The following is an 18,682-nucleotide window of genomic DNA, read 5'->3' on the forward strand; positions in this document are numbered from 1 at the left end:
GCCATGTTTCTAATGAAAACCACTCCCCAACCCCCTGAGATGCTATACTCAAGGGTGAGGTAAAGTCTTTTTCAGCAGATCCTTGAAATCTGGACATCCAAAAGGGGCTCTGGGTTTCATGAGTCTGTTGGTGAGTCTTACCTGTGGTTACCAATTCACACACACTTTTAAGTAGAACCCACATAAATGAGTTCAACAAGGGGAAAGCATAGCAGGCAAATAATCATAATGTGATTTTCCTGTCTGATTTTTGGCAGAGACTGAAGCTAGAAGAATTCCTTGGTGATGGTTAAATTCTATTTGGAAAAAGTTCCACAATGAATTTTGACTGAATGTAACACCAAGGTATTGTTGTACAAATAAAACACAAGAGCTGACTAACCTTTCCATATTGACATTGATCAGATATTGATTAGAAACAGTCACACAAGGTCTAAAACATCAGGGATTCTGTGGCAAATAGTTCACAGTATCTTTGGATTACAGGAAGAACTCAGGATAGTGAGGGATCAAAATGTCTCAAAGCAATTTGTCTAAAATATAAACCACTTGCATTAGGTTTTCTGCCTGCAGTCTCTATCCTGAAGCCCAATCCTATGCACAGTTACTCAAAGGTAACGCCCAGTTTCAGTGGGACTTACTCTCAACCAGGGCTTCGATTCTGTCATCTTTTACCTGGGAGTAAACGCCACTGAACTCAATGGGACTTACAACACCATCCTGTATATGAATCGAGAAGTAAGTGAATTTAAGGTTGCGTCCTTAGGGGCAGATCGCAGACCTAGTCATGTGCTCATGACAAATGAACATGTGAGGAGCTCAGAGCATGTGCAAGTGCACTAGATCCACCCCCATGCTCATCGTCCCCCACAAATTCAAGTCTGCAGAAGGCTACTATGGATTTTAGAACCTTGGAAAACCCAGGTTACAAAACGTACAGGAGGCATCCCCAATGCAGACAGCCATCCTTGAATGTGCAGGGAGCAATGCAGATGGGGCACAGTTGGCATGCTCATGGATGCTCTCCCCTCCTTGTGTGTTAAGCCATATTATGAATGACTGCACAGGGCTCATGGCCGCGGTGAGGACAAGTATTGTCATACCGGCTTTATAGGAAGCTGTCTTCTAAGTCGGACTTTTGGTCCATCTAACTCATTGGCAGCGACTCTCTGAGATTCAGGCAGGGGTTTGTTTCAGCCGTACATGGATATGCTGGAAACTGAACCTGGTACCTTCTGTATGCAGATGCTCTAGCACTGAGTTATGGTCCTTCCTTGCTGGGGAGCTGTCTCCAGTTTTCTGTCTGATGCATGGAGGCTGTTGCTCTTGACTTATCACTCAGAGGTCCTAATTTATGCCACGGAAATGAAGAGGAGCTGGGCACGGGTGTCTGAGCAGAGGTTCTCCGAGTTTGACTGGTGGGTTAAAATGAAGTGACAGCTTCCTCCATATAAGGCAGGCGGGAGGTGAATGGGAATGGGTGAATGAATGAATGAACGGAACTGTCTGCCTTGTTTTACTACTCATCAAAGAGAATCCCCAGCCCTAATCATTCAGAAAAACAAAAGAAATCCTTACAAGAAGGAACTAGGTAGAAGCTTATCCACCTGTGTTGGCTTGAAAAACACCTCCAGTCTTGCTTTTGTCTTGTTTGTTCAGAATTCCTGTGATGCCACCATAAGGGGAAAATGTTCCTGCTATATTAGCAAAATTTGGTGGAATATTGGATCCCTGAATGATGGTGGGTGCCGTTAACGTACTACTGAGGAACTATATGGGAACATAACTGCATGAATACACACACAGATTTCCACAAGCATTGCAACATGCAGCCTTTCATCTCATGAAACGCTAATTGCAATTATTCGGACACACTGAAACAAGCAAGCAGGCTAAGAAGAACCCAAGCATTTCAGTGGAGCTAGGGATGCTGTCATTGTCTTACACAGCAAGTGTCTGCCTGGTGCTTCTTTTCTGCCTCTGCTCGTATGTATCGGCTGTGGGTTACCGGGGAGATTATAGGCGGTGCCATAGTTTTGCTGAACCTGCAAACATCTTCGCACAAAGCAATGAATGGAGGTGATATAATGCAGCACTTTGCCAGGTGTGAATGAATGGGCTGGAGTCAGCAGGTGAAGTGGACAAGAGAGAGAGAGAGACACAGAGTGGGAGAACTGGAGAACTGGGATCCTACTGGCACTCAGTTCTCATTGTTATATCCACATATTATTGTATTATATTAATGTGTGTAATGGTTTCCTATATTTTCACCTGTCAGATCTCACCTTTATAATTCTACATTTCAGGGCATACGCCCTCATTTTACAGAAAGAGGAATTAAAGTAGGTCACAGAGCATTCCCACCACCCCACCACCCCAAGATGGGAAATTGAGAGGGAGGAGGAAAAACAAACAAACAGATTTGCCAAAGAGAGTTAACGGTTAATTAGACAACTTCAGAATATCAAAAAAGCCCCTCTAGGTTAGCTCAGTGGTTTATCTAGCCTAGTGCTTTGTTTACCCATCAGTGGACAGCTAGATACCCCTGGGAAGAGCACAACAGTTCTCTCCTGTTGTTAGTCCCCAGCATTCGGTATTCAGAGATATACTGCTCCTGTACATGGAAGTTCCTTTTAGCTATTGTGGCCAATAACCTTTGAAACAAGATTCAAAACCCCATTGGCTCTTTCTCTCTCTCCCTATACCTCACCACCTGGTCCTTCTCTGCTAATGCACACACCTCTTTCTTTAGGTAGTGCTAGACAGAGGTCTGTAAGTAGTATCAACACATTCCTCACCAAACAGCATTTACGTAATGCCACAATCATCGCCCCAAATGCACTTTCTGTTTGAAATTGGTACAATTACGCCACTGTTAAAAAATGACCTTAGTATTGCATGCTATCCATACTGGCAGTTCACTCATAAACACACACAAACACACTCCGGATGCTCCCGCGTCTCTCTCTGTTTTGGCATCACAGTAAATGATCACATCAATTAAAAAAAAAACCACAAACCAGCATGCTCAGAGAGCATCCTTACCCTCTTTTTAAAGAACTGAAAAGCGGAACACTTCTTGACTGGGAATCCATTCATGTCTTTGTTGACCATTTTCCTCGAGGGAGGCGGACACACAGCGATAGATCCAGGGCAGGACTCCCTTTCGCTAGCAGCGCATCTGTTTCGCTCAGTGTCGCTCCTGGAGCCGGTGAATGAAGACAGAGCAGGGCAGGAGAAGCACAGGCTGGGCTCAGGCGACTTATCCCCTCTCACACATTCATTCTGCTGCACTGGCTGCTGCAGCCTCGGCAGCACTGTTGCTGACTGGCTCCCCCCCCCTCCCCAGTTGTGCTTAAAAAGAACGTGCCATATACATGCACATCAAAGGAGCCGCTATAGAATCCAGAGACAGTTAGCCAATCAGCTGGGGGGGGGAGATGCAGGGGAGGGGGGTAGGACTTGGCTTCGCTTTACGCGGTGTCGGTTCCTGAAAGCCTCCTAAGCAAAAGCAGGCGGGCAGGCAGGCAGGCAGGCAGGCGATTGCTCTTCTTCAGGTGATGGTGTGATTCACTGCTGTTTGGGAGGAGAGAGATGGTTTGTGCAAGTTCCAGAGGGAGATGCAGTTCAACAGCAGCAGCGGGGTGGAAGGAGGTGGGGGGGAAGAGATGCACAGGAAGCGGCAGCGGAGCAGAAATAAGTGCAAAGGATGGGGGGGGGGAAGCTCAGGGCACAGAAGGAGCACAAGGCAATCTGTTTCCCCCAGGGGAAAATGATACTGGCAGCTCTCGCATTACATCAGAGCCGTCTCAATACAGACAGGCGAGGGAGACTATCTTCGACGAGAAGATGCCAGCCACAAATGCTCCTTATAAGCACAATAGATGACATTAATTTGAAACAACAACAAAACCTTATCTAAATTTTCAAAGGATGGTAGGGTGGTGGTGTTTTGCTCTTGCTTGCTTGTTTTTGTTTTTTTGTTTTTGTTTTTGGTGGCAAGATAAAATTCAGGGGAGCAAACTACTAGGGGTACACATAGGATGCTCTAAGAAAAATATGATCATACACCCCCCCAACATTTTCTGCAGGGATAGGAAAAAGGATAGGACATGCTTAATGCATCTGATGTGTTTCTGCTGGGCTTAATTTCTCACAAGCCCCCAAGTTCCTTTTCAACATTAAGGTACTCCTGGAATATGTTATTTATTTCAGAAAAAATATATACCGCTTGATTGTAAACATCTACCCACCCCCTTCTGTTCTGGGGGTGTTGCATTTTCCCTACTTGGAGAATGTGATTCATGGGTATCTTTTTGAATAAAGTCTATTACAGTGGTAACTCGGGTTAAGAACTTAATTCGTTCTGGAGGTCCGTTCTTAACCTGAAACTGTTCTTAACCTGAAGCACCACTTTAGCTAATAGGGCCTGCCGCTGCCACCGCACGATTTCTGTTCTCATCCTGAAGCAAAGTTCTTAACCCGAGGTACTAATTCTGGGTTAGCGGAGTCTGTAACTGAAGCATCTGTAACCCAAGGTATAACAGCCTGCAGCACACACCTGGTGCCCTCCAGATGTTTTGGACAACCATTTCCATCAGCCTCAGTCAACACTCTCAGTGATGCATGTGCACACCAAACCTTTAAAGCACATTTAAAGCACGTTTTCTCCCCTTTCACAAAGAATTTTGGGAACTGTGGTTAACAGTTCTAGGAGCTGTATGTATGTGATGGGTAAACTACAGTTCCCAGAATTATTTTGGGTGTGTTTACACTTTAAATGTGCTTTAAAGGTTTGGTGTGCACACAGCTTATATCTCCTATCTCAAATCTGCAATATCATGCACACTTAGTAGCACATCTGTTTGAACCCGGTGGGACGTATTTCTGAGTATATGTGCTTATGACCAAACTGCACAATAAACTACTCCCTTGCCCCCATAAAACTTCAGTTATTTTTGAGATCTCGAATGTGTTCTGAGTCAGACAAAGCTTTGATCTGCCTCTTGCAGTTATTTCCCCACTGTAGCTTAACATAATTCTGTACCTCTCTAGAAGAATTTCTTTACTCCTTCTGCTTGTTTCCAGAACAGATTCAGTGCCCCTATTAGCATATTAATTGTATACCACATATCTTTAGTGATACTTCATGGATGTGGTGGTATCATTTCTTATTATTTTATGAATATCTGCTCTACATGCCACAACAATTCCCCTCTTCAACAAAAGCCTGCTAAACGCATTCCTACTTTTTATTTCTTCCTTATATTTTGCTACACGCTACCACATTTTATTAGCCGGCCAGGCCAGCTATGTCACCACTGGAATACACCTATTCAGAAGTGACTTGCAGGGAAAGCCTCACCAGAAAGGTTAGGAAAATTCCACACATCACATTAAATAGGGTACATCCAGGCCAGCACAGTGATTCAAGTGATTTTCACATTGAAATAAAGTGAATGGTAAGTGTAGCTTTGTTCTTTGTTGCATGACCTACCCTAATGTTGGCCTTGCAAATAAGTCCACCAAAGTCCGCAAATAATTTTTTGGCAGCTTGCCTGAACACACAGGTCAATTATATGTAGGACATGAACCATTTGGAAATGAAGAAAAACCCAGTCCTCTTCCTCTTTGCACAATCTTCCTTGTTTGGTCTTCTGCAGGCAATTGTTGCTTTTGACAGTTGACTAGACAAATTGCTATTGACCCATGCCTGGAGTATAAATTTTTGCTTCACACTCTGTTCCTGAGAAAATTAATACCTCATTTAACATCCTATTGATCATGCCCCTTGTTCATGCTTCTCACCATGGGCTGTTGCCCTGCTTCCTCTTGCTTTGATATCACAGTCTTTTTTCTTCTTTCTTTTCATTTCTGAAACCCAACCAAACCTGGTTTTATCACTTCATCAACAGAAGCTTCACTAAATTTTGTTTAAAAAACAAACGAGAGATACATGTGTAATCAAACAGTTGTCCTATTCAGATATCCCTCCTAACGTTCCAGAGTTCTAAATCATGTGGGGAACTGAGGCAGACACAAGTAAGGAAGACCATAGTTCAGTGAGGAAGGCCTGTAGCTCAGTGGCAGAGCACTCACTTTGTGTTCAGAAGGTCCATGGTTCAATCCCCAACGTCTCCAGGTAGTTGAGGAATGTCGCCTGCCTGAAATCTTGGAAAACCACTGTCTGACTTGGCATAAGACAACTTTATATACTCCTGTGTTGCATTGGAGAAGTTGAGCCCCAACGTAGAGAGTGATAAAGCCCTTGATGATTACATCACAGAGGGGTGGGGCTAGCCCCTGCTCCTTTCCCTTGGAACTACATGGGGGGTGGGGAGAGAGCACCACATGTACAGAAATGCTTGAATAGGGCTTCTGCCATGGAGACATCTTGGTCACCATTTCTCAGTCTAATCTGCCTCACAGGATTGTTATGAAGATAAAATCGGCAGCAGGAGAAGAAACTAAGTCAACTTGATCTCCTTGGAAGAAACGTAGGATACGAATGCCCATATTGGGTTTTTTTTTAATAATTTATATATAAATATCTGAAGATAAACTCTCCTTCTTCCTACTGTAGTTTGCACACTATAGGGAAGTTTTTGTTCCAATGTGTATAGGGGGAGCAATTTATATCCTGCTGGGCCTATTTTGAATATAATAAATTTAGAAATTGTATCCAGTAGTGGCTTAGCAGAAAGTGCTTCCAACCTGTGCAAGCGGGGAACCCGATTTTCAAAAGAAAAAACGAAACAAGTACAAAAGAGAAAATTTTAATGACTGTGAATGGTCAATTGTTAGGACTCCTAAATATTAAAGAGTTGAGAAATTGTGGGGAAACACAGTTTTTCACATTCTGTAGTATGTGGTAGGTTAGAAAAAGGCATGGGAGTCATTTTTGATAGTTATGTATGCAAAGAAGTTGAAAGCAAAAGATTTTAGAGATGCAGTTTAGCTGGCAAGCTGGTTTTGGTTTCCAGGATTGCTGATGCTGCATTGGAACTAGGACTGCTGACACATGTGCTTTCCTCATACCTGCTCAACCTGTACATATCTAAGCAGATCATCAGAAAATGTCTCCACCAAAGCCTCCCCCATTCACTCTCTCATTCTGCCCACCTGGAAATTCTACAATGGAGGAGCAGTAAGAATATTCTTACAACAGCATCTGAGCATTCTTGGCACAGGACATCATCGGTGGTGCCTGTTGCCCATTGGGTCTTGCAGGGTAGAAGGCACAGAGACCAACAGCAAGTGCATCTGGAGCCAGAGCCAATGACAGACAAAAGTTGCATCCCAATCCTCCTGCCTGCTAAGTTCTATAAGAGCAATACTGACACTAGCGAGGAGGAAGTTGATGGGTGGTGCCATCACTTGGGCTGCTTGTAAATAAAAAGGTAGGCAGGATGGGGTGACATTCACCCTGGTAGACCAGCCTCCACTGGCTAAGTTTGGTCAAGGCACCTGTAGGGTGAAGGCATGCTCATCCCCCACTCCAACCTCTTTTTTTTTTTGCCAGCCAGCTCAAGAGGTTGTGGGGTGGGGAAGACTTTATTGAACGGCAGCTAGAGTCAATGGAGGCTGAAAACTCATTGTCCTCAGCTGGCCTTTATGGCTGGATGGCTATGATAGGTACTTGGATGGCACTGTGTCAGCACTGGGGTAGCAAGCCATTCCCCATGCTTGCACATGCCCCCCTTTGTGATTGCCTTATAAAACAGCCCTATTCCGATAACATTGTTTTTGGGTCTTCATTGCTGTGTGTGTGTGTGTGTGTGTGTGTGTGTGTATGTGCTTGCATGAAAGAGCTTAGAAGCATGACCATTAAACTGTGCCATTCCCTGCTGGTGTTCCCTGCCGTTCCCGTGATTTTGCAAGCATGTCCTCTTAACACCCATCCCTTTCAATGTTGACAAATTTCTGGAAAGCGTCACTTAACATATCAAGTTGGCAGGCAGAAGTAAACAGAGGCGTGGTGCCATTTTGAAATGACAACTCCTCCAGCACTCTCAGCAAAGAGGAAGGGGAACAGGAGGGAATTTCCAGAGTTGTAAGGCTTGGAAGCCACTTTGTGTCTGGAGGGCTTAGCAGAGGAAAGGGCTGCCATGTGCGAAATCTGGGTTGTTGTGGAGCAGTCTCAGGACTCTGGTTTTTCCTGTTTCTGTAGTGATGACGAAACATGAACTTTGCCCAGAGGGGATCTAGGGCTTCTCTCCAGAGCTTCATCTTGATCTAAAATTGTGCAGCGTGTGTGTAATGTAGAGATTTGCACTGAATCACTCACTCGTATTGAGAAACCATGGGTCTACTCTGAACATTGAGCAGATGTGTAAATTGCAGCAAATGTTGAGACTTGCTGCATGTTGCCATTTATACAGGAAGGCCAACAATCTCAGATAATGTTTGTGCATGTTCTCCACCCCCAAACTCAGGAAGATGCCAATGAATGCTGTGATTGCCAGCATCTGCTTCTTCATGTCTGAAAAGTGGGGGAGGGCAGCAAATGGAAGCGCCATTGGGCTGCTTTGACTGCAGCCTTCCTGCCGTGTGAAGTGGGGTCAGAGATCACCTTGCTATGTTGTGCAAGAGCTTCAGCAGAGCTTTGTTCCTTACTTACGAAAGGGGGAAAGGACAAGGCCCTTGTACAACATGGCAAGATGATGTAGGGAGCAGCGAGGATTGCCATTGATCCTATCTCTCCACACTTGAAGATGTCTGATTCTTCAACTGTCCCAGTTTTAGTAGACACCAGGTCTGCATCATGCAATACGTGGGAGAATAGACTTTTATGCTGTAAGCATTTTGTTGGATTCTCAAAAGCTACAAGGAGCTAGGAAGTCTGGCCATGGCTGGCAACAGAGGCTGGCATTTCTGGCACCTTCCTTTGCTCTCACCCCAGCAGGAGGCCTGCTGTCAACTGCTGGTGCTCCTCAGCCTTGCAGTTCCTCCTCATGGCTGCCGCTGTGCACCTGACCTCCTCTAAGCAAGTCAACCATGAGAGGAGCAAGGAGGAGGAGGAAAAACCTCCACTTGCCTTCTCCTGGCTATGTGGATGATGATGATGATGAAGATGATGATGATGAAGAAGAAGAAGAAGAGGAGGAGTTTGGATTTGATATCCCGCTTTATCACTACCCGAAGGAGTCTCAAAGCTGCTAACATTCTCCTTTCCCTTCCTCCCCCACAACAAACACTCTGTGAGGTGTGTGGGGCTGAGAGACTTCAAAGAAGTGTGACTAGCCCAAGGTCACCCAGCAGATGCATGTGGAGGAGCGGGGATGCAAACCCGGTTAACCAGATTACGAGTCTACCACTCTTAACCACTACGCCACACTGCAAAGGGAGAGGACAACCAAAGGGGCAGAGGTGGCATCAGCAGGGAAGAGTGGCCCAGAGGCCATAGTGCCTAAAGTTTCCTCTGAACCTAGAGTCAGCACTGAGTCCAGCTCCTGTGTGCCTATCCTTTTTGCACTTTTGGAACCTATAACCCCCTTTATTTTAGTTTGCATTATATCAATTAAAAACATAAGAAAAGTCCTGCAAGGCCCATGTAGTCCAGCATCCTGTTCTCACAGTAGCCAGCCAACCAGCCAACCAGCCACCTACAGGAAGCCCACAAGCAGATTCAGAGAGCAACAACATTCTCCCTGCATGACATCCCCGGCAATTTGGCTCTGACAGTGGAGGTTGCCACCATTCTGGTTGCCATACTATTTCCTACCTCAAATGCTCAAATGTTGCCCTAGGGACAAATGATTTAAATTGAGCCGCCCCCACAATCTGTAGCTACTGTACCAATTGCATGAGTTTGGCTTCTGTATGGGCACCAAATGTGGATTTTATGTTGAAGCGCAGAATGCTTCTCTGGAACTCTGGGGGTTGTGCTGTTCTAATTATGTCTGAATACATCCTCTATGGCCTTGCTTAGAGAGGCAAGGTAATGAAAGGTCATTATTATCTCAGGCTGCTAATTACATTTCTTTACTCTATCTAGACTGATCAGCTGGGGATAAACGTAAAAGCAGGAGAGGAGATTTATTCAGAAAGTTTATTAATCTCCCCCACCCACCCTCCCACTCTTTTGAAGTCTTTTTCTTTTTGTTTCTGAGGTCCATTCACACAAGGGACTTCATTCAACAGCACTTCTATTAGATTACTAGATCCTACCTTATACAGGTTGCAGGCTATCAATTCTGATGTTAAATGAGTTCCCTCTCAGTTCAGCCTTCCACAGTTCGACTGCATTTGTTTACTACTGTGAGTACACCATCAGTCTGTGTTGTGCAGTTGAGCATCAATGAGATTTTCATTGTGGATAACAAATCACAGGTGGGTATAACCCCCCCCCCCAAGAACAGGTGGCTGTAACTGAGGAGATAGGAAGCCAGGCATTATAAGGCAGCATTTTATTGTTATTGCAGGATAATAGTTACTGATCTAGATGCTAATCGTCTTCCACACGAGAGCTAGGAAATCAAACCAAATCCATTTATAGTTTGGCTACAGGTAGCAGGGTGGGGGATGGTGTAACATTGTTGAACATCTCGTGCTGAGAGGGACAAATATATCTCCAGGCTTAATTTATGGCTGTGCTCTCCAGGGCTTAACCTCAGCATCTGTTTTCAGAGCCGGAGCTTAACCCTCAAACAGATGAAGAACAGATGACAGTGCCTCTATAGAATTATGGAGTTGTGAGGGTATACGCTGTACCCTTAAAGGACATTTGAAGCACATTTCCCCCGTTTGTTAAGGGTTGGTGGGAACCATAACCCTGTGAGGACTGAACCACAGTGCCCATAATTCTGTGAGGGAAAGTATGTGCTTTGAATGTACCTAAGCCCTTGCTGAATGCTGGGTCTACAGTGCAGGATTCAGCTAGAGCATCCCTAACAGATGCATGTCTCTACCCTTTGCTGAAATATGTCCAAGAGAGGAAAACCTACCACTTTCCAATGCATTCTGTTCCACTGTCAAAAAGGCCCTACTGTTAGGAAGTTTCTCATGTTTAGCTAAAATTTGCTTTCCTTCCATTGACACCCATTGGGTCTAACCCTGCCCTCTGGAGCAACAGAGAACAATTCCATCATCTACATTAAAGCCATTCAGACTGCAATCATGCCTCTCCTTAATCTTCTCTTCTCCAGGGTAAACATACTTAGCTCTTTCAGCCATTCCTTATACTGTATGAGACTTGGTTTCCATGATTTTCATCATCCTGGTCAATGCCCTCCTTTGGACATCTTCTTCATCATGTGTTAACTTCTATGCCATTTCCCCACAAAATTGTGTCCAAAGTGACTCAGAACTTGTCAACTGAACAACAATTCAAAAATATATTAGAAACAATTTGATTTAAGTATGGTGTCAGTATTTCTATACTTATATCTTTGTGCTGCATTAAAGGCGGGGCAAAAGAGCATTGGAGAAATGTCCCAGGGCACTGCTAGAGGAGTGGGAACAAATATGGATAGAGAAAATAATACACGTCAGAAAAGGCTTACAGACTGAGGAATGCGAGGCAGTGAAGATGGAAAGGGGACAGTCTATGAGGAGGGCAAGAGAGAGATGAAAGTTCTGGGTTTGTAAACCCAGTGGTGAGACTTTATCTATGGGAATTGTGACACTCATAAATGAATTTTCACAAAAAATTCACATCAGTAACTGGAACTTCAGTAAATATCCATGTGGGAGATAGTTTGGGTTTTCCCCAAATTAGAGGCATACTCTCACAGATTAAAAATTTATTGTTTCTTAAATGGTTTTTCAGAGTCATCAACATAGCAAGCATTCTCCAATTATCATTTAAATAAGAATATGCAGGGATTTTTTTTGGGCGGGGGACGGGACGGGACACTACTCATAAATTATTCCAAAGTGGGCAAAAATGTTTAAAGAAACATTTGTCTCAGGGAAAGAGAAGCAAAATTGCAAAAATAACACAGACTGGTAAAAAAGATTCACAATTGAAGAGGTGTGAATACAATTGAGTAAGTGATGGTGATCAGCTAGCTGGCATCTTCTGGAACATAATACAAATGGAATAGTGATTCCAGATGGAGGCGAATACAATGAATAAATCCCAGATTTATTCACACGCAATGTTTCCCACCCACGATGCACAGGCGCAGTAAAATATGGCTAGATCACAAAGTTTATGGGAATACTGTACAGTATGCTCATCATAAAGTATCTTTTGTGCATATTGAGAGGATTGGCCTAACCAGAGGAAACTGTTTGACCCTTTATTATCACCGACCACACATAACTTAGGAAATATCTGTGATATGAAGGGCTGGAAAACAACTTTGTCTTAAAAATGGGTCAGATGCTACCTCCGTGCCAGTGATGGGGAGACAGATGAGCTGCAGGATACTTGAGGAGAAAGAGAAGTGAACTTTTCATAATAGCCGACTTTTGGTCTGGAGGGTTCCTGTCACTTAGGACTTGAATTCACTTATAATTTTCTTGCAATACTAAAAGAGCAAGAATTGAGGACCTTATTTTGTTCAGGTATGTCCTGCTAAGAGCCATCCTAGCAGAGTAGAATATTTACACCTCTGGGGAAATCAGAGGCCTTTGTTTTACTGGGGGGGGGGGTCTTCTCAAATTCCAGCATAAAGGTGTTTCACTCACATGCAAAGGATGACCTGGGTTGGGAGATCATGCAAACTTCCCTCCTATCAGGCAATAGCACTTAAAGAGTCTGTTGAAGAGAACAAATGCCTGTAGGGCCTGCTTTGAAAGACAAGGTGTGATGAGATGATGCTGGCAATGCTCATTCATTGGTGATGGCTTATGTGCAGGTGTGAAAAGAGTCCTGAGGTCAAACCCTGGGCATCCTTTGCTGAAAATTTGGCTTGGCAAGCATAACTTGTTGAGTTCCAAAAGGAGGAATGGACTATGTTTTACAGACAGAGCGGCTGTCTTCCCAAGCGCTCTGTACATGTGAGGTTCCCATTACAGCGGTACCTCGGGTGAAGAACTTACCGGTAATTCGTTCCGGAGGTCCTGAAACTGTTCTTAACCTGAGGTGCGCTTTTGCTAATGGGGCCTCCCACCACCGCCGCACGATTTCCATTCTCATCCTGAGGTAAAGTTCTTAACCTGAGGTACTACTTCCAGGTTAGCGGAGTTTGTAACCTGAAGTGTTTGTAACCCGAGCTCCCACTGTATTGGCTAAGGAAGAAACAGGCCTGCACACAGTCCAGAGTCTGTCCCCCCCCCTCCACACATTATATACAACAATGGAAGATACTCACCTATAAGAACTGAGCTGTATTCCTGGCTGACAACCAGCTTCTCTAATCTGAATGGCTCAAGTCACATTTCTTAGGGTGGGGAGAAACGGCTATGTGAGACTCGGCAATGTTATTTTGTTCTCAATGAGCTGCTCCGTTTTCCTGCCTTAGCGTTTATGCTAAAGTCCATTTTTCCTGCAGTAAAGTGAAAGTCACTAATTGTTTCAAATTTGCAATTAGGGAATTGCAGTTTCATTTGTAGCAAAGCTTTGATTGTGGCATAATTGTTCCAGCAGAAAAAAATGACTTTCCTATCGGAGGCTTCTGCTGTGTATTCATACTGTGCACATCTTTGGTGCTGTATATCTTTCCATTTTAATTACCAAATGTTTCCCCACAGAGCCTCTGCAAACCTTTGCAGAACTGGTGTTTGTACTGTGTGACTCCCACAGTATAAAAACGGAGAGTGGAAATGCTCTCATGTACAACAGATGAAGGCAGAAGAGCAAAAGACAAATAGACATTTGATGTTTTAAATGCTTTCTCCACATTTGCCAAATCCTCGTGAAATGCCATGGGATACATCAAATTTCAATAGTTTTTAAATTTGCATTTCTGGGCCATGCACTTTCCCATTGTTTTCCCTTTCAAGCCAATGTTCTTTTATTGAAGTCTCTCTACCACCGTTGAATGTCTATCACTTTCACAGAAATGAGTCCATGTAGACTGGTTCTGAATCCTGAAATGTATAAGTCTGAAGAATAACAATAGCTTTTCAAAAAAAACCTGGAAAGTTAAAAAAGACTCACTGTTGGTGCTGTGCACAGTTTCACTTCTGGCAAACAGGTTGTGGGACTAAAGGAATTTGGGAGGGGGGAGAGATGTCTCACTCAAACTACTTTCATCTTTCTTTAAAATTATTGTTTGTCTTTAGTCACAGTGAGTCATTTTAAAATGCTACCTTTCCTGGCAAAGTTAAGCAAGGTGAAAGTGGCTTCTGTGAAATGGGATGGTCCCCACAACAGCAAGGAATATAATTTAAGGCTTTAGAGCGTGAGATCTGAGTTGAAAAAGAGGTCTAAGATTGCTTTCTCCCAGTGCAGTGTTTTTGGAATGAGATCAGATAAACACAGGATAAATAGGGCTTCTTCAAATGGGCATACTGGAGCTAGGGGGTGTAATAATGTATGTCTGAGTGTGCAAAAGCTACTCCAAGTTTGGATAGACTGGAGGCTGGACAAGGAAAGTGAGGCCTAAGGTAGTGATGTCAGCAAAAGTTGGACAGGTTCCACACTAGGAGCAAAACTGGGGAAATGAAGAGGTATGCAGGAGAATCAGAAGTAAACCACAGGGAACTGCACAGGGACACCATTGATCTGTCTGCCATCAATTTTGCCTACACAGCACTTTCTTCAGATAGCCAATCACCATAATATGGAACATTAGAGCACAGAATAAACATAAATTTTCTTGATGTTTTCTCCCTCTTCTGAAAATACAACTATCATAACATTTCAGACACGAAATGTTCCTTGCATGCATTCCCTGTTTGCCAGAAAACATTTATTTATTTATTCATTTCACAACATCTATGTACTGTTTGATTGTAATGAAAATGTTATAAGACCTCTAACTTGGCAATAGTATGAACTGTTGATATTTCGCCAGACAACACTTGAGGTGTTGTCTGTTGAAAGTTGAAAGAAGTTGACTTGGGAGAGGAATACAAATAATAAGTGAGAGATAAAATACCTTAGACTATCCAAATATCTTGTTGCAAGGTTTGTGGGCCTTTAAAAATTTGTATGATTGTCTCTTGGAAAACTATCAATTGGTTTCCACAAAAGGAATGTTCCTCTTGATTTTTTTTTAACATCTGGGTCACAGATAATGAGTTGATGGTCCACTACATCTGCAGAGTATTAGTGTAAAAGTAGGAATAGGTTGCTCATCTCGAAGTTTCAAATCTGGCCAACTAGAAGTTACAATTGGGAAATCCTGTTTGATCTTTTTGTACAACCTTTTATTGCAATGCAATATAAGCCATATCCGAAAACCATATTATAGTCAGTGGACACACTTATACTGGTGCTTATTAAAATGTCATTTGCTGTGCCCCCAGACAACTCACTTTCATGCATGAGATAATGCATGGGCATTTCAAGTAGTTTTAAGTAGTTACCATGGCGATAACCTTCTTCCTACAATATTTCCACCTGTGCTTATTCATAGATAGCTCTCATTAATGCAAAGCTCTCTACTAGGTAGATAGCCTTTTCCCCAATAACAGGAAGGATCCTAGTGACAGAAGACCTTAGCTCCTGCTCCAGCTGGACTATCCCCTCCCTCTCACACAGGGCCATCTAATAAAATTGTCTTGTGGGAAGGGCCCAAGAAGAGCAACGGAGGCAGGGACACTGAGGTCCACCTCTAAGGGTCTTCTGGCAGTTCCCTCACTGCGAAAAGTGAAGTTATAGGGAACAAGGCAGAGGGCCTTCTCATCAGTGCCACCCACCCTGTGGAATGCCCTCCCATCAGATGTCAAGGAGATAAAGAACTACACAACTTTTAGAAGACATCTTTAGAAGGCAGCCCTGTATTGGGAAGTTTTTAATGTTTGACATTTTATTACTGGTATGTTTTTATATGTTATAAGCCGCCTAGAGTGGCTGGGGTGGCCCAGCTAGATGGGTGGGGTATTATTATTATTATTATTATTATTATTATTATTATTATTTCAAGCACTGCACTAGCTGGACTATCTGCTCTCTCTCCCTGCCCTCTGCCCACAACAGGCTCTTACGCCACCAATGTTCTGTGGCACCACCAAAGAAAAGGACACAAATTGGCATCAAAATGTAGAAATACATCTCACCATTGTGGGGAGGACTCTAGCTCGGTGGCCTGTGTGCCTTCTCAGTCTGCTGCCTAGGAATTAACTGCTGATGAGCGACTTCAAGGCTGCTGCTCACCTTTCTTATGATTCTTTCTCTTTGGACCAGATAGCCCATGGAAGAAGAAGAAGAAGAAGAAGAAGAAGAAGAAGAAGAAGAAGAAGAAGTAGAAGAAGAGGTGGTGGTGGAGGAGGAGTTTGGATTTGATATCCTGCTTTATCACTACCTGAGGGAGTCTCAAAGCAGCTAATATTCCCCTTTCCCTTCCTCCCCAACAACATACACTCTGTGAGGTGAGTGGGGCTGAGAGACTTCAAAGAAGTGTGACTAGCCCAAGGTCACCCAACAGCTGCATGTGGACGAGTGGAGACGCGAAGCAAGTTCACCAGATTATGTGTCTACTGCTCTTAATCACTACACCACGCTGGCTCTCATGGCCACTCTACCCACCATCAAGTCTTTTTATATGTTGATATTTATTATGGTTTTTTAACAAACAAACAAGCAAACAAACAGCAGCAGCAGCAACTAGAATTTTAATGTTACTTTTAAGCTCCCATGGAAGGATTTGTATTCTCCAAAGTGGAATATAAAAAACTGTAATATCGATAAATATCAATTGAGCAATAAAGCTATATCTATGACTACATGGCTATAAAAGACGCACCGGATGTCTTCGGACACATTCATTCCCTGTTTCCAGTAGAAATAGGCAGGGTTAGTATACAAAATGGATTACAGCACACGCATGATGCAACTGGCAGCACTGGGCCGAAAAGGGGCACTGCCACATGCTTTTGTCATTTACAGAAAAGGCTTCCAGGGTTGCACAATTTATTCACCTCTCAGGTTATACAAAATGAGATCTCTAATAGCTGTAATAATGCCTTCCCTTTCAAATATAGTGGTGTGTCTGGTAGGTGGAAATTATGAACAGCACAGTTGTATGCTTGTGCTTTTAGGTCCTCTGAAGTTTTTTTATTTTATTTTAAGTGAACAATTCCTTTCTCTTCTGAGAAAACTCTGGCACGTTTTTTTTTTTTTTTGTCTCAACTGGGGTTCAATTGTGCTGACTGTTGGTGCTGCTATTCTTCTTCCGATCCTCTGCTCTCCAAGTAGATTTTGATTGTTGCTATACTTTAAGTGATGTTTGGGAATTGACTTACACATGCTGAAGAGGAAGGTACCATATTTTAATTAGTGAGTTACCTTAATAGAACAGGAAGGGAAATGTCATGTATAGGCATGGATTTCTACTTCATTATAGACCTGGGGTGGGACAGCTTCTTCCTGCCATTCTGCTTCCAAAGGCTCAGGAACGTTCTTTAGATTAGGATCTGACACTGAACAGAACTCAGGGTTACAGTGTAAATTGAAACTGTGTCAGTCTTTATATTTCCCTAAAAGGGGATAGCTCATTTTCCTGACCTGCATATTCAGACTGGAATAGTGACAAATCTAAATCCTTTTAGGGGAAACAAGAAGCCTTGCAGGCAGCCATTTACCAATCTTTCGTGACATCTCCTTTGTGAAAGGTCATCTGTAACCCTTGGTGACCTGTGACAGCAAAGTCAAAGGAAAGGCATTTAGGGGCTCATTATATTGATAACTTATGACAGACAATCATTATAAAGATGCATGAGGGAATCAATAGGCTTGTCTGTTGCTTAAGGCATTTCTGCTCCATTAGTCTCCAAGGCCTGACTGAGCTTCCTCGTTGAGCCAATTACAGGGTCATATTTAAGATATGCCACTGTAAGGAGTGACTGTATAATGCAAGTTGAAATAATCAAGGCATAAAGACCATCATTTTTTATACTTAGTAGGTACTTATTGCTGCCAATACTGTCAATTTTTATACTTCCTTACACAATGCTTCTTCTGACAGATCTTTAGAATTCTTCCAGCATTTTGCTACTAATAAATGCGTCGCTACAAACAAACAAAATCAAGCATTTCCAGATGTTTCTGGCCTACAACTCCCATCTTCCCTGACCATTTGCCATATTGGCTGGTGCTGATGGTAGCTGGTGTCCAACAACATCTGGTGACCAGCATGGCCACCCCTGAACCAGTCCAATGTTCTGTATCAAATAGTGGCCAACCAGTTGCCGCTAGGAAGCAAATCAGCACCACATGAAAGCTGTTCCATTCTTCTTCTCGCCATCTGGCATTCAGAGATTACTACCTCTGTATTTGGAGAGCCGTGCCTTAGGGCACTGGGAAGAATACAATGATTTCTTCCAGTCCACCGATTCCTCCACGGTTTATATTGATTACTCCATTAGGGATGTTTTAGTAAAGGTGCTTCTCTCATAGGAATTGTTCTCTAGCAATTATATGGATGGTCAACTGGTCTATAAGAATGCCTCAGCAACGAGACACAGACAGCATGAGCATTTCATGTAAAATTGTTACCTTGTGCTCACACTGGTAAAGCAAAGAACCATTACCAACCTGCCTCTTAAGGGCATTTTGGGGGAAGTACATTTGTTTTTCTGACTCTCTCCTGGAAGATGAGTTCACATTGCTCAAGCTCGCAGTTCT

At 43.3% G+C, this 18,682-nt stretch overlaps 1 protein-coding gene across 1 annotated transcript in view; it reads right to left on the bottom strand.

Moving 5' to 3' along the window:
- SGK1 (serum/glucocorticoid regulated kinase 1) overlaps nucleotides 1-3,317 on the bottom strand; it is an 84,694-nt gene extending 81,377 nt beyond the window's left edge. The window contains exon 1 of the mRNA XM_033143824.1: nucleotides 3,046-3,317. Within this exon, the coding sequence (XP_032999715.1) occupies nucleotides 3,046-3,114 (69 nt within the window). The 5' untranslated portion in view covers nucleotides 3,115-3,317. The remainder of the gene's footprint in view (nucleotides 1-3,045) is intronic.
- Between the last annotated feature and the right edge of the window lie 15,365 nt (nucleotides 3,318-18,682).

The sequence above is a fragment of the Lacerta agilis genome, chromosome 3, assembly GCF_009819535.1.
Source record: "Lacerta agilis isolate rLacAgi1 chromosome 3, rLacAgi1.pri, whole genome shotgun sequence".
Taxonomy (NCBI): domain Eukaryota; kingdom Metazoa; phylum Chordata; class Lepidosauria; order Squamata; family Lacertidae; genus Lacerta; species Lacerta agilis.